Source organism: Solanum dulcamara, chromosome 10 (genome assembly GCF_947179165.1).
Source record: "Solanum dulcamara chromosome 10, daSolDulc1.2, whole genome shotgun sequence".
In the NCBI taxonomy this organism is placed as follows: domain Eukaryota; kingdom Viridiplantae; phylum Streptophyta; class Magnoliopsida; order Solanales; family Solanaceae; genus Solanum; species Solanum dulcamara.
Window position 1 is genome coordinate 70,899,201 of NC_077246.1, and position 27,326 is coordinate 70,926,526.

General features: G+C 31.5%; 2 protein-coding genes across 2 annotated transcripts; both read right to left on the reverse strand.

Moving 5' to 3' along the window:
* Window positions 1-8,378: 8,378 nt before the first annotated feature.
* On the reverse strand, window positions 8,379-11,724 carry LOC129870635 (scarecrow-like protein 14). The gene is made up of 3 exons (XM_055945462.1): window positions 11,632-11,724; window positions 8,896-11,200; window positions 8,379-8,757 (listed from the first exon to the last, which is right to left on the reverse strand). The coding sequence occupies exon 2, from the start codon at window positions 11,193-11,195 to the stop codon at window positions 9,000-9,002; it is 2,196 nt and encodes a 731-aa protein (XP_055801437.1). The 5' UTR covers window positions 11,196-11,200; window positions 11,632-11,724; the 3' UTR covers window positions 8,379-8,757; window positions 8,896-8,999.
* Window positions 11,725-21,466: 9,742 nt separating this feature from the next.
* Window positions 21,467-26,305, reverse strand: LOC129870863 (telomere repeat-binding protein 3-like). The gene is made up of 10 exons (XM_055945738.1): window positions 26,118-26,305; window positions 24,871-25,018; window positions 24,043-24,763; window positions 23,756-23,950; window positions 23,621-23,671; window positions 23,458-23,537; window positions 22,928-23,169; window positions 22,454-22,777; window positions 22,263-22,326; window positions 21,467-22,006 (listed from the first exon to the last, which is right to left on the reverse strand). Exons 2-10 carry the CDS (start codon window positions 24,949-24,951, stop codon window positions 21,761-21,763), a joined length of 2,004 nt encoding a protein of 667 aa, XP_055801713.1. The 5' UTR covers window positions 24,952-25,018; window positions 26,118-26,305; the 3' UTR covers window positions 21,467-21,760.
* Between the last annotated feature and the right edge of the window lie 1,021 nt (window positions 26,306-27,326).

The following is a 27,326-nucleotide window of genomic DNA, read 5'->3' on the forward strand; positions in this document are numbered from 1 at the left end:
ACTCTATATATTTAATATAAATCTATGTGAATCTTGAAGATGCTGCATCTGCAAAAAATGACTGAATAAAACCCTAAAGCTTTAGAAAATACACTAAATATTTATTGGGAAAATAAAAAAGAGAGAGGAGAAAGGGAGAGATGGATGATCAAAGGAGTCTAACAAGGGTTCTATAAATAGTTAGGAGTGGGATAGAAACACACGAAATAATAAAAAATGAGTTTAATAATATACATCGTCAGTAAAAATAATTTTTATATCATCACGTCATATTTTACTTGTTATAGTAGATAATATATTTTATTTTTAAAAATTTAAATCCCAAGTCTTAAACATGTCGACTTATCTATAAATATTTTTGAATGAACCTAATGATTGATGTAAAAAAATTATCCACACTGATAATGTATGAAACTTATCTTTCGAAATAAAGCTTAAGGGATTTACATTGACGGTGTTTATTCTATCGTATAGTTTAGGAGTTTAAGTTATATACATCGTAGTGTAATAATAATGTACACCATCTTCTGATTACCTTTATATGTTGTAATATATAATCTGTTATTAAAAATATCATATTTTAAGCCTTATTTTAAGGAGGCTTAGTACCGTAGATATAATTTGGATGACTTGATAGTGTATTTTTTAAAAATAATAATATATATAACTTAAATTGATAATTTAAATATATATGTATGGCGGAATCAGAATTTTCATTAAAGAGGATTAAAAAATATGAAGAAGTAAATGCACAAAAAAGACAAGAAGATTCAATATTTTCTATATACACAAAAAAAATTAAGATTTTATAATATAATATAATTTTCCGCAGAAAAAAAATTGACCAAATGAACCCCTGTATGTAATTATTGTAACTGTAAGCTAAGCATATTAGTTACTATTATTTTGAGTTGAAGTCGTATACAGTGTAAATATATGTATATATATATATATAACAAATATTTACTTCATCATGTTAATTTACCTATCATAATAGTTAACCTGCTTTATTTTTTAAGATCACAAATATCATATTTAACGAGGTTTACATAGAAATATTCTTTGATTTGGTACTTAAACTTTTCCCGTTGGTTTTTCTAATATCCACAACCTATCTTATTTTTTTATTTATATAAGAAAAATTAAATTCTTGTTTTATCACTTATGCGTTAAGAGTATAGAACTCAAAATTATAATTTAAAAACAAAATAGGAGTAGTAACAGTTAGACATCACAATCCATAGGTTACCAAAAATCTTATATTTTTTATTGAGTCAGCTAAATTTCCACATTCTGCACACATAATTATTGCTACTTATTATGGAAAAATAATAATTTACCAAGTAAAAGGTGACGTTTAGGTTTAGAATATTTGTTGCGTCCTGTACAAGATTTTTTCAAAATTGACATCCTTATATATGGGAAAATTGACGTCTCAACTTTTCCCAATAGTTTTAAAGGTTTGTTTGTGTTAATATATCCCTAGTTTGAACTTTACTAGTTCACGTTATTGTCTGTTTTAGGTCTAGGCACGTACAATTTTAAATCGAATCACTAGAGTCTAAGATTTGTTTCCTTATTATTTATATCTATCATCTTTCTAATGTTTTATTGACGTGCATGGGATACGCTAGAGTGTTACATACACCTTAGGGATCCAACGTCATCGCTGAGGTTTGTCCCACCATCACTCAAGGTTGCACGCGAAGTGGCTATGATACAATATGTAACGATCTTGGTCGAATTGTTAAGTTATTATATATCTCTTTGGACTTACGCAAACACATATTTGTCTCTTGGATGTTGACCTAAAAGGCGTCTCAACAATTGTTTCTGAATTCATTCTTATAAGGTCCATAATTAAATTTCTTTTCCTATTTCGATATTGTAGGATTCATCTGAGGTGTAATGTGCACTCTTATCTTCAGAGGTTAATTTTCCTTCCGTCGTCGGTGTCATATACTCCCCCTTGGGACTCAACGTCTACATTGGGTTTTTCCCCACGATCATACTGAATGAGAGCCTTGTTCTGATACCATATGTAACAGTCCAACCCACTAGTGATAATGTCCTCTTTAGGCCTATCACTCTACTCCTTATAATTAGTCAATTGAGCTTATCAGCTCAACGAAACCCCCTCTTATGGTATGTGTGGTAGGAGGGTTTTTCATTTTTTTCATGTTTGGTTGGTTAAATTTTTTGAAAAAGCATTTTTTCTCAAAAAACAAGTTCCTTAAAAATGATCAAGTTGAGCCCGTTTGGATTGGCTTTAAGTTGGTCAAAACCAACTTAAAGCCCCTTTTTAACTTTTGGACGTGTTTGCCTAATGCTGACTTTAAGCCATAAAGTTCTTAAAGTCAGTCAGAAATGAAAAGTTAGGATTCCTAACTTTTTTTTCCAAAGTGCTTAAAGTCATTTTCTTTGACCATGGAAATTACTTTTATATCCTTTATATTATAACTAAATTCTCAAACTACCTTTTTTATTCTTTTAACCCTAAAATTCACATCATAAGCACTTTTATCCAAACACTCAACTGCTTATTTATAAAAATAACTTTCAGCACTTCAAAGTTCTAAAAGCACTTTATACATAAAAGTTACTTTTTTAAGCCCATCCAAACGGGCTCAAGATAATAACTTGCCTAGTGAAAATAGAGAAAATAGATTTCACAAGTGGCATTCCATTAATTGTGTCCTCCCCACTGTATCACCAAATAAATCTCATATACATACCCCACCTCCACCTCCTATAATATCTCCCTAAATCATATAACAATATTTTTAGAATAGTCCTTTTTACTTACAAAAATATACAAACAAACAATTTTTTTTAACTTTTTTTTTAGAAAATATTTTTCTTCGTAGCGAACAGATATTTAATTTTCGTAACATGCACTTTTAGCCTCCTCAAATTCGTTAGGCTTTTTGTAGCGTTTCACTCTTGGTAAAGTTTATGTCAAGTAGAACTTTATGAAATTGACATCCATATTTATGGGAATAAACGTGTAAACTTTATCATGTTTTCTAAGACTTGCTTGTGTTAAGAGAACAAGTATTGAGTGGGGAAAAAAAGTGAATAGTATTTTTATCAGTTTATCAATTAATATTAATTAAAAAACATAATTATAATTATCTAATAAGTGATCTAATTATATTAATATTTTTTACGTCGTGAACTAAACAGTTTGAATAAACGCCCTTATATAAGAAATTCAACCTTTTATTGTTTCTTCACAAAGTTTATGCTAAGTTTAATTTGATTTTCGGTTTTTATTGAGGTATTAGCCATCAAATTAATATAATGTTATTATTATTTCCACGTCTAACCTCCACAATGTGATGACAAAACTTAAAAACCTCCAAAATAATTAGTTAAATACCAACAAAAATAATATGGACCATTATATTATAAAGTAGTGCTGATTTTAGGGGAAAGGGTACAAGGACTATATATATATATAGGCAAATTTCGGAAATAACTTTTCCATTTCCGCAAAATAGAAATAAAGTTTATGTATATTCTAATCTCTCTGAATAGCAATTTTAGAATTATATCGAATATGTTGTTTGTTATATTTTTTTATGGCCATGAAGTCGTGCTGATGATTAATTTTGAGTACACGTATATATGTGAAGTATACTCTAACGTCCTAAATAGAGTGGTTATAACACATAACTTAGGCACTAAACAACTTTCTAAAAGATATGTCCAATAATTATGTTGTATATAAACTGAAATTGTGGAAACAATCTTATACTATCACACCAACATGGGTTGTGGTGCAATGATGGGATTGCTCCGTCTTTAATCAGAGGTCTTGAGTTTTAGTCCTATATATGGCAAAAATTTTGTTGGAGCGTCACCCTCCGAATGAACTTGCAGTGCGCGATACAAATTTAATCGGGGGCTAGTGAGATGGTTCGAGATTCCTCCATCATTATTTTACAAATTCGGCCTTCTGAGAACGAAAAAAAAATCTTATTGAGAGTTCTATCTTCATAAATAAATTTTACAATACACAATTTTAAATTTAATCGAATCACAATACAGATATCGAATATCAAGCTGAAACCAAAAAAAAAAAAAACACAAAGCACATGCAAAACTATTGTACCAAAAGACAAAGCCAAAACATAGGTGGTTGGATTTTCGAAAATGTCAAAGGTTTCAAGTTGATGAGAGATTAAATCAAAGTCCAAAAGGAAATGATGTTGTCAGGATATATGCATAAAACATGGAGGCAATATAATGCACCATCTATCAATCCACCATAATTACATCGTACTACTTTATATTTTTACAAAAAAATAAATTATTTTTTACTTCAAGTTTTTTACTATTGATCTAGTAGAGTTAGGTCCATGTCCAACATCATCCTTTTTTCGATTTTCGTTTGATATCCATTACTTATTTTAGAATTTGATAAATTTATATTTGTGCAGAAAAATTTTCAGGTTAATGGGTAAAACACATTCTTATACACAACAACTTAATTAAATCCAAGGGTTGACATGTCTAATATCTTTCATCGATGAATCTAGGTATTTTTCGATTATAATGCTTATACATTTAAGCTCTTTTTTTGTATTTGCAATGCTTGAAAAAAAATTGACAGAAATATATATTCCTTTTATATACTTCCTCTTTCTGTTTTTAGTTTTTCCTAAGAAAATGACACATAGATTTATATATTAAAAATGATTTAATCTCAAAATTACTTATTTTATTCTTAATGAAATAGTTTATGATAACACAAAAATATTGACATAGGATTTTTGTTTTAAATCTCTTTAATTTTTAAATTTGTGGCAAGTCAAACACCATCACATAATGAATGAACATTTTATCTTCATCTTTGACACATAAATTTCACATCTCTTGTTTGACGTTTAGTCAAAGTTATTAAAATTCTAGCTTTCTCATAGTGTGACTTGAAGTTGAGAATCACGAATATAAAATTTTAAATTTAAAATCTACCGAGTCGGAAAGTTAGGTTCTACCAAAGTCCAATTTTAGGCCCAAATCATAATGGCCCAAACAGAAGTGATGGAAGCCCTAAACCTAAAAGTCATTGTTTCAGAGCCCATGTTCATTAGATAATTCAGACTTCAAAGTCGTTTATCCCTAATTAGGCCTAAATCTTTATGATTTCCCCTTTTTTCTTTCGGTAAGTTACAAATTTGAAAAATAATAACATTCACTAGCTAAATATACAAAGTATATACACAATTATGTATCAAAAATATGTTAATATACAAAAAAATATGCATATATTGACCATTATTTTCGTGGACCCGGTGTCTGGAGTCCGTGTAGCCCCGACTAAATCCATTTGAAATACTTAAACTGTATTCAAAAGCAAGTATCACCCTCTTAAATTAAATTTTGTAACAATCCGTAGCAATCCTAGACAATGAAGCATTTCTAAAGATTGATTTGTATATCTAGCCAAATACTACTTTCAAAACTTTCCCCAAATTTTTTCCTCGTCTAGAATTTAAATCTTGGACCTGAATGTTCTTAATTCACTTTATCGACGACTAAACACATCCTTGAGTACAAATATTAGAGGTAGATCTAGAATTTAAGTTCATTTTAAGTGTTTTGGACTACAACCCATTAAACATGAAGTAAAGATTGCTTAATTTTAAATTGCATTGTTTACTATTATTAAACCATACAAAACTAGTGCTCTATATACATGTATTTTCAAGTGAAACAGTGAGAAGACAACCACCATTTCACATTTCAGAATATTAATTTTTAAAGTTAACCTATTAGGTAACAAGAGAAATCAATCCATTAGCAAACTAAAAAAGTCCTATACTAGGGAATTATTTTGTAAACTAGAGCATAAAATCCCAAGTATGCTCTATCATATTCCACTTTGCTTGGACCTTATTTGTGTGGCTTAAATAAATTGAAAAGTCTTGGCATAATTTAATATGTCAAGAAAGATACCATTGATTTGCATCTTTGTTGTTAAGTTATTTAAATAAAATAACTTATACTAAGCTTGAAATTTAAGAAAAATTAAGTTGTAGTTATAGGTCTTTTTAAACTCATTCTTAAACATGTTATTTATTTATACGGCTATAAAACTTCGTATTAAGAGAAAATCGAAAGATATAAGTTAGCTGGATTATTTTTAAATATAAAATTGTGTCATTCTTTCTTAAGGACACTAATAAAAAAAATAGCGTCACATAATTTTAAATGAAGAATATTGTTCAATGCACTAGGCTCATCCCTCAGAGGTCAAGGTCAAAATGTAGTGTCATGTTCGCCTACTCAACATATGGCCATGATCTGAAGGAAAACATAACATTTTTTCTATTAATGATAGGTGCATGAACAACAATTCCAAAAGTCACTATTAGATAACTTGCATAATGGCCAAAGTTAGCATCTTAATTACATGAAATGATCATTCTACCTCTCTTAATAAACAAGTGTAGATAAACATTAACAAAAAGAACTTTAAGGCAATGCTTTATTGAATGAAAGTTCTATAGTTGTTTAAATTGGCTCGTTTTAATTTTGAACTCTTCCCACAATTTAGTCATGTTTGAATGTTTCTATCAGTTTTTAATTTAATTAGACTTGGAAAACGGCATAATGCAAAACTCAATACAAATCATGTCTTATCTTATGCAAAATACTAACAACTCCATAATTAACTGTTCACCTAGTCTTCCTAACTTCTTCAATCAACTAATACCCCCATTAATTATCTCCTATAATAATATAATAAGAGTTTCATGACCAAATTCCTTTTTCATCAACCAATAGACCAGCACTTATTCCCACTTGTTGACATCAACCCATTGATATAAGTTGGGGTGGAATGATTGAAATTTGTTCATCTTTAAACATAAATCTTGAATTCGAATCTTAGGAATGAAAAAATCTTATTGGGAACTACTGTCCTAAGAATAAGCCTTGCAAAACATGAATTCAAAATTAGTTAGAATTCAATATAAATATTGTATATTGAGCAAAAAAATAGAAGATGACATCCACCCACCCCACAAGCAACCAACAGAAAAAATAGATTTAAAAGTTTACACGCATGAACTAAAAGTCAAAATTTAGATGATGGCATTAGGTTTAAGCTTTATCTTTGTCAGATAAAAGAGTAATAAGAATATAATGATGGCATTATATTCTTATTATTATATTCTTGACCATTTATTAACTTTGAAAGGATAACTCAATGCACTAAATTTCTGTTATGTTGAATATATCGTAGGGAAGCAAGAATGTGCGAGTTTGGAGAACTACCGAACCACATTGAATTTATTATAGGCAAAGAAAATTCCCACTACATGTGAGGTCAAGGAAGAACCCGACCACAGTGAATCTATTATACATAGTTTACCCAGTATTTCTACAAGGTTGTTTTCACGACCTAAAACAATGATCTACGAGTAACACGATAGTCAACCTTTTTTTTTTAATTGAGAAATTCTTAAGGGCAACTAAGGCAGGTTTGGAACTCAATGGATAATGAATCTGCCCTTCCACCCTTCTCCACTTAAACGTCAGGTATTTGTTTACAATAGGATTTAAACTTATGTCATGCACCTAATTTACACATCACAAGTTACACTCCTACGAACTAGACCAAAATGCCGATGGTCGTGGAAATCGAACTCTTACCGTTGTACCAAGACACCTCTTTCATCACTATCGTTGAATATAAATTAAAATATTAAAACCTTAGAATCGCTCTCGTTTGTATAGAAAAGTTGCAATGACTTAACAACAATAGTAGATTAATAAACTTGGTGAACAAGCTCATTAAAGGCATGATTTTAATAAGAGAATCTTTATACACAAGTCAACTAACAAAGAGATATAAGCAAAGTGCATTTTCTCCAAGGAATAATAAACTAATCATAGAGTTGACAAACTCAACATCAATTCCAAATACTATTAAGTATGAAGTTGATTCAAATCATACTTCTAGAAAGTAGATGTACAACTGTAATCAAAGGTGAAAACCACAAAAAGAAAAACCATAAGATTTGCTAGCGCTTTAAGCACAAAGCACAAATAAAGCGTTTGAGCTTTCATGAAGAACGGTGCAAGTGGAGAAACAATGCAGATAAGTATATGTCATCCAAGACTAACAATTATAAGCACGAATTACAAACATACAGACAAAGAAATTGAAAAGAAATCACAATAAAATGAAATATCAGTGGTTTAGTTGCCTCTAGACTTAATAACGGCACAGAAACGCCTGCTAAGAAAGGGTAAGCCCTCAACATGTTTTGCACCCGACTTCAAAGGCTTAAGAGCACACCTTTGATAACACTGGATGTGAAATTGCACCATATAAGCATTTGACACACAGGCTATATTAGTAGTGATACCAATGGAAATTCTTCAGTGATCATTTTAACTCCTACAACTTTAGGCATAGTCAATCACAGATGTAAATACAAATGAACAAGTAGGCCTTTCATGAGCTACGATCAATTTAATCACCCTATCGGCTCACTGTTTCACATGTCCTGGAAAAATTAAGTTCAGGGGAAAGGTTTTGTTATCGGGCTATCTTATCAGTAAACAGCTACATTGACAACGAACACCACAAGTTATTGCAATGGAGAAGGTAAGGCAGCAAACTCCAAGTTCTGCTCCAGCTTAGCCTCGTGCAAGAGGCAAATAGCCACGAAATAACCTTTGCGTTGTACCAATTACATTTACGCTACAATCAAGTCCATGCAAAGTTGCAAAATTTGTCTGCAGAACAAGAAAATATTCATTTTTTAACATTTACCCTAAAATCAAATCCATGCAAAGGTGCAAGATTTGTCTGCAGAAACAAGAAAATAGTCATATTCTATTGAAAACCAAAGTTGCTAAACATTAAAACAATACCTTTGTCCTTCAGAAGGGCCAGCACCATAGACCAGTTAACTGTTGAGGGGCAGAGGCCAAGCCTTGCGGATGAACTTGCTCCTTCACGAGTGATGAGAAGAGATTCAAAAAGCTGCCTTCCAGGTTGAAGCTGCAAACATGATACGACCTTTCCATCCCTGCAGTAGCCAATGACCGTCTACATCTATCACGAAATCCTTGTGGTGGTATGCCTTTACGCGATCTTTTGCTATCCTCAAGATCTCCTCGTTCAAAGGAAGCTGCCTAAAACCAGCCCTTATATTTCTGACCTGCCATTGTTTATACGTTTCTGGTCTCTCAATCCTCTCAGCAGCTTCACACGCTACAACATTCATTGCCTCCCGGCCAATTATTAACTTTTCAACCAGCAATCTCTCAGGAATTTCACGGGGAATATTAGCTTCAAGCATATCAAACAATGATGAGTAATGAAAAAGTGCCTCCCGGAATCGTGTGATAAAGAAGGGAGCATTATAAGCACCATTTACAATCCCCTGTATGTAAACATCAGGATTTATCTTTCGGATGAGATTCAATACAATATCTCGTGGACTATTTACCACCACTGTCTCATCAAGTAGATTCCTGAACCGATACATGCAGTTTACTGCAAGAACCTCATCCTTCTGGATCTTAAGGTCCTCCACTTTAATTGTCTCCCACTTTTGTGCTATAGCTATGAACTCAAATGGAACATTGAAACTCTCAGCATAATCAGCTAACCTCCTCCCCGTTTCCTCAATCCTCTCTGCTGGTCGGAAACCAGGATTCGGAAAGTCTATCCCAGTTATACGGAGCTTGGGAGGTCCGCCCTGTCTACAAGAGAGACGTTGTATGAAGCAAGGCCACTGGAAGCCGTACATGATACCAAAATCTATAATATGTACTGTTGATGCCGTTTCAGCTAAATTCATAATTGTCTTATTTGAGAAGAAGTTAGAGAGCTTTCTAAATGGGCAGGCAGCAAGAAATAGCTGGTAAGCTTTCAAGACATCAGCTGCGGATGTAGGCATAGAAATAAGATCGGTATAAATCTGAGTACCAGAACCAGCCATCCGTGCCTCAAGACCATTGGCAAAATAATGGGCCAGCCTCTGCATCCCATCCCCCCTCGAAGAAGAATTCTGCCTAATCTGCTTCAGAAACTCATTTGCTGTCCTTCGATCATCTGCAGCAACAGCTTGTGCACACAGTGTCAAGAGGGTTCTTAAGTCTACTGCGTCTCTTTTACCCCCCTGTTTCTTTCCGCGGGGCTTCTTACCATTAGATCCCTTTGGAAGGACGTTCTCTGGAGCATTTTTACTTGATACAGTCTGCCAGGACTCACGAAGAGCAGATTCATTTTTCCCTCCACTGCATAGCAACACTTTATCAAACAAATCTGATCGAACAGTTGATTCAGAGAAAACTGCAGATTGCTTGTTACTTCTCTCTTCCATAACATCGACATCATGATGAATGTTTTTCTTCCTTCTCGACCCATCTGGAGAATTCTGTTTCCAACGATTCTCCACCTTCTCCACTGCATCTTTTCCGTTTTCATTATCCTCCTTCACCACTACATTATACCTTACATCAAGGAGCAAACTATTGCCTGTAGGAAGGAACTTACTTGCTTCCTCAACGCCTTTCTTAAACTGCATGATTGACTCACTATCACTAAATATGTCCGGAATCTGAATTGAACTCACAGGTGAATCCACATGTGCATCAGTGACAGTTCCGGAGCTACTTGGTGAACTGTGCGATGACTGAGAAGTTGCAGAATCAACTGCAAATTGTTGAGTATGCGAAGAGTCAGTATCACCAGGATCAGGATTCCAATTTGGGCATAGTAACCCATCGGTAATCTCACCTCCACAACTATAATAATAATTACTACTAGAGTCCACACCACAACGTCCATCCTGACCTAAATCGAGAATAGGGGACGGAGGGTACTTCTCTCCAATAACTTCGTAAAACGATCTTTCAGCAGCTTGAAGAGCTGCAGATTCTTGAAACATACATGCCTTCTCTTCAATATTCTCTTCCATAAGCATTTGACTTATGTACTTAAGCACTACATCACTAAAATCATAATCCTCATGAGAGTTATCAATAGCTGATGGAACTAAATCATAGGGTTTCGGATTTCGTTCAACTAAAGCATCACTAACTCTAAGATTATTCATCAGATTCAGATCTTGAAAAAACGGCTTATCATCATCCTCTTCCTTTAATTGAATTGCAGATGTTGCATCATATAACCCCTTATAATTTCTACTATCCATGACCATTTATTCTGCAAGAAAACAACAACCCAAATCCCCAAAACACATCAACAACACAAAAATTTTACTAATTATAGAAGTGGCACCCAAAAACAAAAAGATTTCTCAAAACAGCACATTAGGACGAAATACTCCCAGTGGCACACCCTTTTGTTTTAACACAAAAAATACATTATTACTCAAAATGGGTAGTTGAGTTTTAGCATAAAAATGAAATCTTTATCACAAATTCCTGAGAAAAAACAGAAATAATGCAATCAGTATCTGTTTCTCTTAAAAGGGTGTATTCTTATTCTCATAAACAGTGCTAAAAATCAAGATTTACAAATATTAAGCATATAATTAAGGATAAATTAAGCTAAATCTTGATACAGTGTGTGTGTTTATAGATAATTATATTAATTATCATACTGTATAAAATGATGAAGAAAAGGAGAATTACCTGTGATTCTGAGAAATCCCAGATGGATAAAAAAAAGGAGATAATCAGAGCGGCGGTGCAGGAAAAAGTTTGTGCCACTGGCTTTAGACTGATATTTAAATAGGTATAAACAGAAAAAGATTTGAGAGAGAAGATCTCAGCCGTTTAAGTCACAAAATCTGAAAGGGGGGTTGCCGTGGGCTCCCGCGCGAGAGGCCTACGCAGATATTATCATTAGAAGAAAAAAATAGATTCAAAATAATATAGAAATCTCACAAGTAGGCTCGAGTGTGTGCAAACTTTATTACTATCTTATGGAGATAGAAAGACTGTTTTTGAAAGACCCTCAGTTTAAAAGTCACAGTCCCAAGTAAGAGAGAAAAAACAATATATATAGTAGCATAATGGCAAAAAAATAAATGAAAAGCGATGAAAATTTTACAAGATAAGAACAATACGATAGCAAAGTAATGTGATAATCAAAGGCATATAAAAGCATGCCTAGACCTACGATCGCCCTAAATCGACACACGAACCATTCTATCCCTACTAGCCTTCTACCCTAATCCGCGACCTCCACTCATTTTTATCTAAGGTCATGTCTTCGGTAATATGGAGTAGCAACATATCTTGTCTAATCACACCTCTCCAGTACTTTTTCGATCTATCCCTACCCTTCCACATAACCTCCAAATCCAACCGCTCACACCTCCTAATTGGGACGTCGACACCCCTCCTCTACACATGCCTAAATCATCTCAGTCTCGTTTTTCTCATCTTGTCAGCCATAGATGTCACTCTCACCTTCTCCCGAATAACCTCATTCCTAATCTTATCACTCGTAGTGTGTCCATACATCTATCTTAGCATCCTCATCTCCGCAACATGCATCTTCTGAACATGAAAGTTCCTTACTGATCAGCACTCTACTACATATAACAACGTTAGTCTAAACATCATTCGCATGTATTCGAGATACATATATTTAAATACGTTAAATCATATGTTTAACAAAATAAATATAATACGAAAGATTATTTCGAAAACTAAAGTAAAAACACGTAATTAAATCCTATACAAATAAAAGTTGTGTTAGTTTACACTTTTATATAGTGGGAATATTTGAATCCCACAAAATCAGGTGGTATCTTTTTGTTTGAAAATTGAAATAAACATGTGCAGAGTATAATGAATTTTGGCTCAAAATTATACTTGTGTGTTCCCATCGACTTTTTTTTTTTAATTGGTAAAACAAGGATTAATATATTAATTTAATTAATATGCTTCATTATATGGGAATAGCAGATGCTGAAAAGCCTAATTCCCATCGACTTTATTATAGAACGTTTTACCTTCTCCTCTCCCCCTTTCCTTATTCAATGTAGGACTTAATATTTGACGCAATTTTAAATTTAATCAAAACTTTAGTATAATTATTACATAAGATCGGGAAAAAAAAGAGAGTTGAAATTGGCAACCTCAATTAAAATGAGACAGAATAGGTATTCTGAAAATTTCTTTTTATATTTTACTTCTTTTTTTTTTTTTGCAATTACAAGCTTCTAGTACCTTGTTATTCCTTTATGATCTCATAATCTGTAGAGCAGATTTCCTCCCAGAGGTGATTGTTTTAATACCTACATTACTAAAAATATATAATTATATTCTCATTTTTATTCACTCAAAATTTAGCACACGTCAAATTTTAGTGTCTCATTAATTTGAAGACGGTGAGATAATCATTAAAATTTATTTTGTAACAGTCTAAGGGATTGATTTACTTTATAGCATGCTTCGTTTGTATTGGTTTTTTTTTCCAGACACATTTTAGATGATGTTAGAACCTTGTTCAAATAACATGTTTACAAACTAAATGATGCCTAATATAATACATAGATGAGTAAAGATAATTGCGGAGCGAAAACATTTACTAAAAAAAAATCAAAACATAAAAAAGTAAAAACTAAAAAAAGAAAGAAAAGAAAACTATGGAATTCCAACATATATAATTGACACTTTCTGAACAATGATAGCTCCGTCATTATATGTAGGAGTTAGTAGTACATAATTATTTCTTATAATTGATGTTTAATTAAATTGTATAGCTAATACGTGGATTGTTATTTATCATTATATTTGACATAAGATATTGAATAAATTATCGCATAACTCACACAAATGTTATTTATTTAAACAGACAAAAAGATATTAGTAACCAAACAATGTACTAGACAATAATAATAAATTTTCTATTATAATTAATTCCCCATGCTAACCAACCAAATTAGCACTAAAGTGTAGTATAATACAAGTCTTTTACACCTAAACTTATCGTTTTATCATAGTTTATTTATTAATTAATATGTGGTTCCTATTTCCAATACATATTTTATTTTCCTTTTTGTTTTGATTTATTCACTCGATGTCCAATATTTATATTAAAATCTAATTATAATTAAATTTATGCCGCGTAGGATTCCATTAAAAAAAAACCACTTTCTATCAATAATTTTTTATACTCAAAATTTAAATTCGAGATCTCTATACTCTGGTCACGGGAGGAATAATTTCATGTAGTTCATATTTTGTTTAATAATTATAACAAAGTACTGCCATTCTCTTTAAACAAAATCCAAAAATATTAACACAAAATTCGATAAAAGATAGTGAAGTTTTGATGTCTTATCCAACCGTCGTTGCACAAAATTGTGAATTTTCTAAAATTGTGGTCCATTATGTATGACCCCTACACTAAAGCTAAAATAAGTTGTTGTTTTTTAATCAATTAACACAAAAAGTACTTCAATAATTATTCGTATAATTATATGATAGTAAGTTAATCATATCTTACATAATGTTGTAAGCAATTTAAATATATATAAATAATGTCCACTTTGTCATGAAATTACATCCATCATTGTCTGGTATTTTTTTTTTATTATTATTTGATGTTTAATGATATTCGTTATTAAGGACTTATTAAATTTGAATTCTCATAAAAATGTCCCACATTGAAAGTTTAAACACTCTCTAATAAAAATAACTATGTATTTAATATAGCTCAAACTCAAAATCTCATACCACTCGCATACATACTGCACTTGAGATAAATAATCGTGTAACTTAGAATTTTGATATATTGTTTGATTAATTTTTTTCCCATATAATATACTATTATTTAATGAGGGTTTAGAAATTCATAAAACATAGGTTAAAATAACTAAAACCGCTAATATAGATATTATATGTTAAAAACAAACGAATGCCGTCGAAAAAGTCATCGGAATTACGATAGAAAAATAATTTTCCGGCAAAAGACCATTTAAATTTAGCGGATTTCTAGTGGTGTGTTTTTTCTTTTACTATGGTCACAACATTAACAATATATTCAGCGTAATTTTATAAGTGAAGTTTGAGAAAGATAACATATATGTAGTCTTTATTCTTAACTAGTAGAGATAGAAATATCTTACAGAAAAATTATTTCTGATAAATATTCGCTTTGAATAAAGTAATTCAAAACACCTTAAAAAAGGGAAGTACAGAAATAAGAAGAGTAACAACACAAATAAGAGCAAAATGAAGATTGTTAATAAAACTAATAAGCATTTGGCCCCAAATAGTTTTTGGGAAAAACTTTAAAAAAAATTGGGAGCAATATTTGTCCATATAATTTATCATTACTCGGTAAATATATTTGGCAAAAATCTCAAGTTCCCAAGTTCTGGAAAGTTTTAAGAATTTAAAAATTACCCAAACTTTTATATTTTATAAAAACACCCATCATTTATTAATTCTAACTAGATATTTATCTACCAACTTACTCAATTATTTTGTCTTCTCGGTCATCTTATTTAGAAATAAAAGCTTGTCGAGAAGAGATTGTCTGTACAATGTGGAAGATTTTATAAAAGAATAGTTTGTTATTATCTCACCCGAAAAATAATAGTATCAGTAATTAAATTGAAAAAAAAGAATAATTTATTTTTAATTCGATTAATGTATTACTCTTGCCCATTTTATTATTTTGCTGTTGTTGATTGTTATTAATTATGTTATAAGATCTTTTTTTAACGAAATATTTTCATTATAAAATAATAACACAAACTTATAAATATTTTTAATAATTTTTAAAACTTATAAATATAAAATAATATTTTTAAAAATTTCATCAAAACTTCGAAAAATTAGTGGCCAACCGCACGATGACTAAATATTCATCCAAGAACTAACCAATTCAAGATAAAATTTTACCTAGAAAAGTACACAAGAAAAAAGACAAATTGATGATGGTTTGTACTTGTCAAGGCCCAATAGCTCCAAATCGACTTTCTGATATATGAAAGGAACTTTGTTCACATGAGTCCATCTAGGCATGCTACCACTTCATAGGCATTGACAGTGAAAAGTACGAGTGTCAAATAAGCGAGTTATATTAAACTTAAAAATATTAAAATAAATTATGTTAATAAATAAATTAATTATTAATCAATTTAAATGTTATTTGGGTTAAAACGGCTTGAGTTGATTTGAGATAAAATTCGGATCATAACTTAATCCGTTCAATTCTTAGTAAGTTTAAATTTAAAATTTGTTTTCTTATGAGTGGTTGGAGTACCTAATAAAACTTTTATCCTTATATTATGCTTACAAAAAAACATATCACATAAATAAGTGTCCGTTGTTGGTTAATTGGTCACATTTTATTCATGAAATGGCTTGGATTAACTTATTTTAAGCACCTTATAAACTATTTTCAGCTTATAAGTTGTTTTAGATGAGCTAAACCAAACATATTCAATTATTTTTTAGACTTATTTTAAGCACAAAATGACTTTAAATTGGTTAGTCAAACACTTAAAAAAGCTCAAAACAAATTATAAACAACTTATAAGCTAATTCAAACGGGCTCTAAATATTTATTAGCAATATTTACACAAAACTTCTCATAGATCAAGTTAGACTGCATATCAATTAACATTTAAAATGGATTGAACTGAGTTATAATGAATCTAATAATAAAGGAAAAATTACTTATATAAACATCTAGTCTCTAAAATTCTCTATCATTTAAAAAAAATTAAAAATTTTCTCTCGAATACATCACTCTTCTCTCGCTAATACATCCATATCCCTTTCTCGAATACATCCCTCCTCTCGCTGATATATTTCTTTCCTCTCGGATACATTTCTCTCATATGTATACGGATATCTGCTGATGTATCTGAAAGTCCAATGATGTATTCGAAATTCATATATTTTAATATATTTTTTGTAATTTAAAAAAAAAGTAAAAAAATAATATAATTAATTTTCAATACTATAAAATTTATGTTAATTACACATAATAAAATAGGTGAATTATTAACCCGTTCAAATATAGATCGAGCGGATTAAGATTTTATGGGCTAATATTAACACCTTAATGAGAAGTATATGGTCCATATCACCTTTGGGCCCAATACATATGGGCCACTATCGACACCTAAAGTTCGAGGTTGTCTACGCTGAAAAGCTTGTACGTTATAGACGTCTAATCATAGGCTCATAGCCACAAAATAATATGGTGTCGAAGTAGATTATCGGTTACGGATTCAATAAAATTTAATTATTTTAATTTAAAATTTAAAAATTTATTAAATATATATAAATACATAATTTAAAACTTAATAATTTAAAAAAAAAATACAAAATTCAAAATTCTTAACTTTGCCTCTAAAAACAATAACAAGGGATATTATACATAACAATGAAACGAATTTATATATTTATACTGTAAGGATGTGTACATCATCCATGAATTTTTTCTGGTTATAGCAAGTTCCTATTTTATTTTTTAAATTATCATACCAAGCTTGATTAGAGGTGTTCATGATACGATATGATATTATTTTAATATATTCTATTCGTTAATCTTAGTTTTCAATTCTTAAAAATACTTTACTCTTAGTATATCAAATTAATTTGATATAATTCAGTATTGTTAAGTCCTTTTTTTTACGGTGTAATAAATTGATGACTATAATTTATTTTTTACTTTGACTAATATATAATTGAGAATTATAACTTAAATAATGGCGAGAACTCTTTCACGAATGAAAAACAACTAGAGGAAAGAGGAAGTAAATGGATTTTTGGTTTTATAATTTGTAGGATCTCTATTAGCAGAGTGTTGACTTTTATATTTAAAAATTGAAAGTTGCAGAAATGAGGATAATGAGGGTGGATGTATGGACACACTAGAAGAGATAAAATTAAAATGAGAAGATTCGGGATAATGTAAGAGTGACTTCGATGGAGTAAAAAATGTGAAAAACGCGAAATTTAAATGGTTCAGAAATGTGAAAAGGAGATATAGAATGCATCAATGTAGATGTGTGAGAGGTTGACTATGAATAGTTACACAAAAGGCAAAGGCAGACTAGAGAGGTAATAGGAGGAGTGATTGGACAGGACATGAGGAAACTCTAATTTACCGAGGACATGATCTTAGATATAAGTTTATGGAGTATACGAATTAGGATAGAGAGTTAGGTAGTTGAGAATTGTCTAGCTTAGTCTTTCATACTTCTAGTTGTAGTATTAATCCGAGAGTTTCTTGTTATTCCATCGTAGTACTATTTATTGTTTCTAGCACTTAGATTATCATATTATTTTGTAATAGTAACTATTCCATTTTAAATACGTGTTATTATGCTTTCTTTAACATTTTTTATTGGTTTCTTCATTCTCATTGTTTCTTTGTTCAAATTTCTTTATAATGTATTTAGCTGAGTTGAGAGTTTATCAATAACATCACTTTTATCTTAAGGGATAAAATATTTATATTTGCTATTCTCCTTAGACTTGTGACATTACATTGAATCATTATTGTTATATAATTTGTAGAATTCAGGACAAATAGAGTTTAAGATAAGGTTAATAATGATGACAAATATTTCACTATCACAGTAGATCTTTTTTTGTTGTAATCTTTTAGTATTTAATAAAAAAAATTATTTTTATTTTTATTTTTCAGTAATTCTATATTCTTTACGGATTTTAGATCTAATCGATAGAATCTATTAAAATATTTAATAGTGTTCACGTTTAGCAAATTTAAATGACGAAGAGTGAAAACTGTAAGACTATATACTCATTATTTTGTGACAGAAAGAATCAAAAGATTCTATTGGTTACAACAACAACAATCCAGTGAGATCCCATAATGTGGAGTTTGAGGAGGGTTAAGTTTACGCAGATCTTACTCCTACCAAGGTAGAACGATTGTTTCCGAAAGACCTCCGGCTCAAAAAAAAAGCATAAAAAGGAGGTCAGATAAAGCTAAAAAATTCAAAGTGATATGGAAAAACAAATAATCAGTAACACAAATAATGAAAACAACATAAATAAAGTAGAGTAATCAAAGTATCGAAAATAATAGAAAAATAATAACAGAAAGTCAGAAAAGATTCTATTGGTTCATTATGAATATCTCAGATTTATATTGACAGAAAGAATATTAATTAATTACATAATAAATAAAAAGAATATTATTTACTCCACAGTAACAAGACAAAAGTCTCAGATCTGATATTTTGATTAAAAAGTGAATGGATAAGATATTTATTTATATTATTAATAAAGAAATATGCCAGGCTGGTTGCATCACTGGTTTGCTTTAAATTTAATCTTAGAGCAATCTTTTGAAAGTTAGATGAAGTTATGTCAGTGGTCTCATGATGTATTGTATAAGGTTTACTTGTCACCACCAAAAGTTGTGATTTTATATTTATTTTGGTATTGATCAATTTAAATTTATGTTGATTTTTTTTTATTTTGAACGAATATAATGTTCCACATTAAAAATGGTTGTTATTTATGGGTCAAATCTAAAATCTTTGATTAAGAATAAAGAGATTATCTACTATAACCTAAAAGTTGTGGTTTATAGTGAAGAATTTAGAGATTAAATTTAAAAGGTCTATTTTTGTATTAAAATTATGAATTTAGATTTAATACCTGTTGAAATTTTAATACTTTTTCTGTCTCATTTTATGTGTCATCTTTTCATTTTTTTGTCCATCTTAGAAAAAAATATCATTTTACTATAATTAAAAATAATTTAACTTTATAATTCATCTTAGACCCTTTAATGAATTGACTTCCTGCCACACAAATATTTGAAGGATTATTTAGAATACAAGTTTTAAAAGTTTTTTTTTTAAAATTTAAATATCGTGTTAAATCAAATGGTATCACATAAAATGAAATGAAGAGAATAGGTTTTATATATACATATATTTATATATCAAATAAACGATTAAGATATTGGTTTTGATACAATAAAAAAGATTGTTATTAATGGAGGTGAAATTTCACCTTCTGAATTTTAATTAAATAAATCTCTCGCTCGCAATGTTATTTTGCATTGTTTAGTATATGAATCTTTTTAAATTAGATTTTTTTTGTTTTTTTTCCTTTGGTGTTTGGGATTCACATTGAAGCCTACTAAATTTGAATCGCACACTGTGCGGCCCATTCGGAGATGACGCTTCCATCAGAATTGTTTTTATACCCAAGACATCTATCTAATTAAAGATGAAATAGTCTCATCACTACACTATAGCCCACGTTGATTTTCAAACGAAACTTGTTGCCTCTTAAAAGGGCCTATAAAACTGTTAGGGGACTGACTTTCTAGGCCATTCTCTCTTGCAAAATGACACATTCAAACACAAATTCAAATTAATCAAATGCATAAACTTTATAGGGTCATATATTTATTGGTTCATTTAACATCAACATAACTAATAGCTTGTTTGGTAAAATTGTAGTTGCAATGTATATATTTCAACACATTAAATTTAGTGTTTGGTGATCAGTCTATAATCTCACATAACTAATACATTTTGAATAACTAAATTTTACATTACTGATACTTACGTAACTTTAATCAGCAACCAAACAATCCCTAAAACAAAAGGGTATTTGTTTGTAATTATTTTATGTTACTTTACTTAATTTAAACCTAAAAAGAAGTCAGTTATAACAACCTATTTGTCTATGTATTTATTTGTACTTGTTTGATCACAACTTTAATTTAACACCTTTTATTCATATTCGATGTTTATACGGTTGCATCAAACAAAAATGTCTAACTAGAAGAGTAACGAATTAAAATAAAAACATATATCAACCTAACTATAGTCTAATGTGCTAACAAGTTAAAAAGGAGATGGGTTTTGTATTCATTTATTTGATATAAATATCGAATATGAATTTTTTTTAAAATATTAACTCAATAAATACATGATTTATTGCCCATCTTTTGAAGCAACCTAAAGTTGGTCTTTATATCTCATGCCACAAGTAACGTGTAGCTTAAAGGAAGGGATTACTTCACTGTCAATGTTTATTTATTTATTGTTGTTGTATTTTTTTAATTTTTTATTCATATTATTATTCATTTTTCATTTTGTTCTAGTTCAATTTTTTTCTAGGCGCAGATCCAGATAGTTCAACTTGATTTCAACTCACAATTAAATACTTCAACTTGTCTCCATTGTGTCTTGTGAACACTCGACGCTGGCGTGATACATAAATATTGGAGGTGTCTAGATGATCATTTTGTAAGTTAGAGTGTTCAACTGACACAGAAGAGACGAATTGATATGTCTAGATGTGCATACTTAAAATTTAAATAATAATATACCAGGATAATTTCACAAGTGGAGTATGAAAATGATAATGTGTGTGCCAACTTCTGATCTTAGAAGGTATAAATGTTGTTTCAAATAGACACTCAGCTCAGCGACTGAGTATATCATATAAAACTTACAAAATGTAAATGAACCAATAGTATTGGTAGAGAAAGTACATTGAAATTATACCAGTAAGCAACCTAATGTACATAATACATTTGAATTGTTGTATATCCTTAATCCCGTGCTAACAATTACATGAAAGAATAGAAACAACATAAACAAAGAGATCCCTAATGCCTGTTTGTTAGACTGCTTTATTCAATGAATCATTTACAACTACTTGCCTGTCTTTCCAGTCACAGGAAAAACAGTGTGCGCGCCAGAGTTAACTAGTCATCGGAAAGAGATTTTCTTTACAATTCATCGTTGTGTTTCCTATAGTAGTACTTTTAACAATGAGGGATTCATATAGCCAACCCCCTCTTGCTTGGCATTGAGGCGGAATTGTTGTTGTTGTTGTTCTCTAAGGCGCCAACGTTCTGCATCTGAGCCTCGGCCATTTTTGGAGGTTCAGCATGATGCTTCCCATGTTGGTTAGACCAATAGCCATGGGCAATTAAGACCCTGTCCAGAAGCTCCTGTGGCACCGGCTCGCCCCTTCTTTGTTGTGGAGCAATGCTTGCTGTATGGACTAATGTCTTCCATTTATCCTGATGTAAACCAAGAATCCCACGTCACACGAGATGGTGAGAAGCAGTCATTATCTTTGCTAATACAGATTTAGTAAGATTTAGATGATGAGAAACAGTCATTATCTTTGCTAATACAGATTTAGTAAGATTTAGGAGTAGTGTTCGCAGACCTTACCCCTACCTCGGAGGTAGAGAGGATTTTCCGCGTGAAATAAAATGATATCCTTTCTTCGTCAATACGAAAAAGATAAAACACACTAATTAGATGTCTAACCTTCACATCAACATAAGTTCGATGGTCAGCATACTCAAAAGCACGAATTTTGACGTCACGCCATCTGCATGTATTCAGAGATTAATAAGAATGCAGATCCTTGGAGGATTACAAACTTCTGATAGTTTCTCCGGATTGTGAGGTAAGGGGGTAGCACTATTACACAACAGGATATTATATAGTTTAGATACCTTCCAGTTCCAAGCTGCTCCACAGCTTCAACTAGCGCTTCTACCTCTGAGACTGAGAATGGTCTCCTTGTTCTACGTTGTGAAAGTTCAGAACATCTATTTTTTGGGTTCATGGGGACCACCGGATGTGCCTCAGTATTCCGAGGAGAAACAATGACCAAGGCTCTAGAATCAGGAATAGCTACATCACTTGGTGGATCAATAGGATTTGAAGGTGATAGCGTCAACTCATGGTAATCTTCATCATGCGCTCCTAACCTAGTCTCTGAAGGAGCCGATGAAGAACTTGGAAGTTCTAATTCCATGATAGGACTAGTTGGCCGCCTGAATACAAAGATGCTACATTAGTCCAAGCACAATAAACTGTAGTATGATAGCTATAATCTATTGAAACTATGTTTTTTTTTTCAACTTTGATAACTGTCTAATTGAATAGCAGTCAAAAGCACAAAATGTACAAGTCCTCTACTATACCGAGTTAATTCATGATCAGTAACATATGGTGACAATGCAGGAAAATCTTTAGAATGCAACGATGGAGAAGCTGAGTAAGAACTTGGCTCCAACGTAAAACCCAAACTATCAAGGTTGCCATTCTGAGAGATACCAGCCTGCTGTAGAGTTTTATTGTCATCTCTGACCTTCTTCCCCTGGACAACCATACCGACACGCAATCCACTTCCCAGAATAGTTTTTACAGCCTCCATTATCGTCCTCTGCATCATCAAAGGGAGCATACTATAAATATTAAAATGTAATGATTACTGTATTTAGTGACAAATGCAGTAAGCAGAGAAAGACTAATTGATATTCTCAAAGATAAATTCATTGACATTCTCATAATGCATAATCGATAATTTCACTTTCCGCCCATGGGCTAGGAAATTAGGAGATCCTCGTGAACATATAAGAAAATCCGAGTCAAATCCCTTGATATATTGGTCAAATTCCTTAGATACAAAAGATTAAGTAATCTTCATCATGGACCTAACTAAGATGCATACCTTCAAAGAACCAACAGTTTCATTTTCAGGGACCTCGATGAAAAGCTCTGGCACCTTGAATGACTTGATGCTAAATTTTACTGAGAAAATAAATTAAAACCCATGTTAAATACATCAAACAATGTGTCAAATCCACAAATAAAAAAAGTTTCGATGTTCTTACCATTAGGATCCTTCTTTTGATGATTTCTGGCTGAAGCTGAAGCCCCCGTTCCTGTAAAGAAAGATAAAATATTACTCAGTAGGACTTCATAACCACGAAAAACTCTCAAGACAAGGAGGGTAGTGCATTATTGACCTCTAGGTGAGATAACCTCTCTCTTGATTCCCTTTTCAGGTGAGTTTGAAATGCTTTTACTATTAGCCTGTTGGTCATAAGCAACAACAGAGCTATAGTGACACAATTTCCTTCTCTTTGACGGAATTTCAGGTCGGCATCTTTCCAGTGCACATACTCTTTTCCTGTTTCTGTGAAAAGACTTCATTCCATATTCTAAAACACCAAAAACATGCCGTTAGAAGATGACCGATAACAAGCTAACAAAAAGTAAGAAACAAAATTCTAAGAGGTATAGATTCACTTACGAGAGCATGACCGTTCCCAGTCCTTCAACTGAGGAGCTACTTTCCAGCGTCTAGAAGTCAACATCTTTCTCATTCTTCTGTATCCAATACGTGATGTTTGCCTGAAGGCTCTTATGTTTGTGTTGTGTCGATAAGACCCAAAAGAATTTTCGCCATCATCTCTAATACCTAACTTAACATTGTTTCGTTGCTTTCCAAAAGAAGGCCTAGGAACCGCCCTGTACCAGGGCAACTGTACACTACTGTCTGAGTTAATTGCGGAATTGTTATTCACATGTTTCTCAATCGGACCTTTCACACTGCAAGAGTTAGCCACAGTTAAGTCTTCAGTCCCCTTGCTGTCATCATTTAACTGTTTTAGAGTACTTGTCTCTGTTCTCTTATCACAGACATCCTTGAGATTAGAGGATCCGCCTTCTACTTCAGTGTGGAAAATGTTATTTTCTATATCATTAGGTTTATCCAAACTATACTTGAGATTCTGCTCTTGCACTGCAGGTTCCGCTATATAAGCACTTTCTACACAACTCCCCTGGTCAAAGCACTGCGATTTCACAGCTTTATCTTCTTTGAGTTGTTCACATTTAAATTCATCTTTTCCTACCGCTGCATTACTACAAGCAGAGCTTTCGCTTTCCTGTAAAAGTTCGCCAGCAACAGCCGCAAGTAATTCAAATGCACATATTTGGTCATTCTCTATATTTTTGTGCGAGTGTCTCCTCTGAAAGAAATTGGAATTGCAGATATATTTAGAAAAACATAAACAAAAAAAAAGAGAAAGAAAACTTGTAACAAAATGGATAACATTCACAATTTCAGCGTACTTACTCGAACTGATCTAGGAGCTTTTGGTATGACAGGAAATTGATAGCCACTGAAACCATGTCTTACTCTCTTCTTCGACGACATATCTCAGATAGAATGCCAAAATGGATGATCATGTACAATGAGCCAGTGACACCAATATCACTTCAATCTAGACAAGTAAAGAAAGTGGGTTATAAATCATACCATATAGCATAAAGCAAAAGGCATTTTATCATTGTACTTTAAGCCCCTAAAAACATTTAGAGTGACAATGTGGAACGCTGAGATCATAAATGCTAAATGATCATCCTATAAATGGTGGTGATCAGTGTTAAAGTTGTTGCAAAACGAGTACGGTTTCAAATATCTTGGATTGAATAGTATTCACCGGGTAGAAGAAGTAAACACCTCGGTAGATAGTCAAATACACAAAAACTATATGTCTAGATGAACATCATGTAACATGTGTAATATCACACTGCATATGTCTAAATGATAGTTGCAGCAAACAAGAAAAAAACAATAATAGTGAGTACGTTGCGCGGACTCTCCAAAATAACTGTCACACTGGTGTCAGATCCTCCAAAAAAATACTTACTACTTTTAGAAGATCTGATACACACTGATTTCACTTTTCGGAGACTCCGAGCAACATACCTTCAACAAAAAACTTTCATTCCACAAAGCAGATCCGTCCCTACAACTCCAACTTCCAATCAGCATTAATACAGAAAAGAACATACCTAAATCATTTTCCATTTTCACAATTTGATGCATCAAATTTTGCAATTTCAAGTTAACTACATGGATCGAACCCAAAAAACTCCACCAATTCTCAAAATATCCGAGAAATAAAATACTTCTCGCCAATTACCAATCAGTTACACCAGATCACTTTTCTGAAGTCACAATTCCAAACCGTTTAAACAAACAAAAAAAAAGCACCAAATTCAAGTCTAATTCTAATTCTTTTTCAAGGTATAAGCAAAAACCTCTCTAGAATCCTTGAAATTCACGCAATCGAATATATCAAAAAACAAAATTCAGAAAATCCGATCAGATCTCCGTAAATATCAAACTGAATTCCAACAAGAAAAAATCAATCAAACAGACTAAAATTAAATACATCATAAAATAACCAAAATTCAATAATCCACCATATTACCAGCAATCAAATGAAAAAAAAATATCAAATCAAACAAATGCAGAATAATAATACACATCACAAAAATCAACCAACCAACCAAACAAAACGAAGTTCAAATTACCTGATGAGAGAGATCTGGATGTAATTCTGTACAGATTGTTCGAGAATTTCGAAATCAGGCAACGAAAAATTGCAGAAATTAATTAATTTTATGTTGAATTTGATTCAGTTTTTTTTTCAATGGAATTTTTTTGGGGATAAATATGAAAAACCTCTGGGTTTGAAAATTAAAAAAAAAACGAAACCAACAGTGCTAAAACCCCACAAAAATGATGTAAGGTAGTTTTTACGGCTATATATATGGTTTATGGTGTGATGAACAAAGAAAACCGAACCGTCCTGTTAAAAGGGTATTATTGTCCGGTCAAACATTGGGCAGATCTAATTTATTTTCTTTACACTATTTATTCTCCGTTCGCATAGAATTATCCGTAGTAATTTTCGTTTACGTTTTTATTTAGGAGGGTCTAGTTTTTTTTTTATCCAATTTTATAACTTACACATATTTTAAGAAAGGGTAAATAAAATAAGTAACAATTTTACTATATTAATTTTTAAATATAATAAATTTAGTGTTTTAAAAAATAATTATAATTAATAATAAAGGTAAATTAGAAATTAAGAAAAAAATTCTCTCTTTATTTTTTTAAATTGAACAAGTAAAGTGAAATTTTCTTTTAGTATTTCCTCCATTTTATTTTACTTGGCACATGTTGACTACACACTTCTCTACTATCTAGCTAGATGATGCCAATAATAGGTTCATCGCTACCTCAAAAGAACTACTCATAAGCAATGAAAAAAAATGAATATGATCACTTCGAAAGAAAAGAGGTCTCACCACTATCAGAAAAGAAATAGATCTGCAACGAAGCACCTGTTGATGATCTCTAATACCTGTCCTTGCATCATTTTATGATGCAGGCCCAAAAGGACATCAGTATGTGGAATGTACAAGTATATAATACAGCAGAATGAAATAACAATACATCAAAGGTACTCAAGATAGAATGAAACTCACCCAACTCAATATGATATGCAAGTATAAAATATAACAATACTTTAAGAAGGACTCAATAATATGCAACTTGTTCAAAACATGTCCTTTACTTTCATGCACAATCTGGGAGTCTCTCTTAACCGACAACAATCCCACCACCTATAAGTAGGTGATATACAACGAAACAACATTGTTTCCACGTCCGTCCAATACTCGCCAAGGTAAAAGACAAATCCACCAATCTTGGATGCACAATCAATCAAGTCTTAT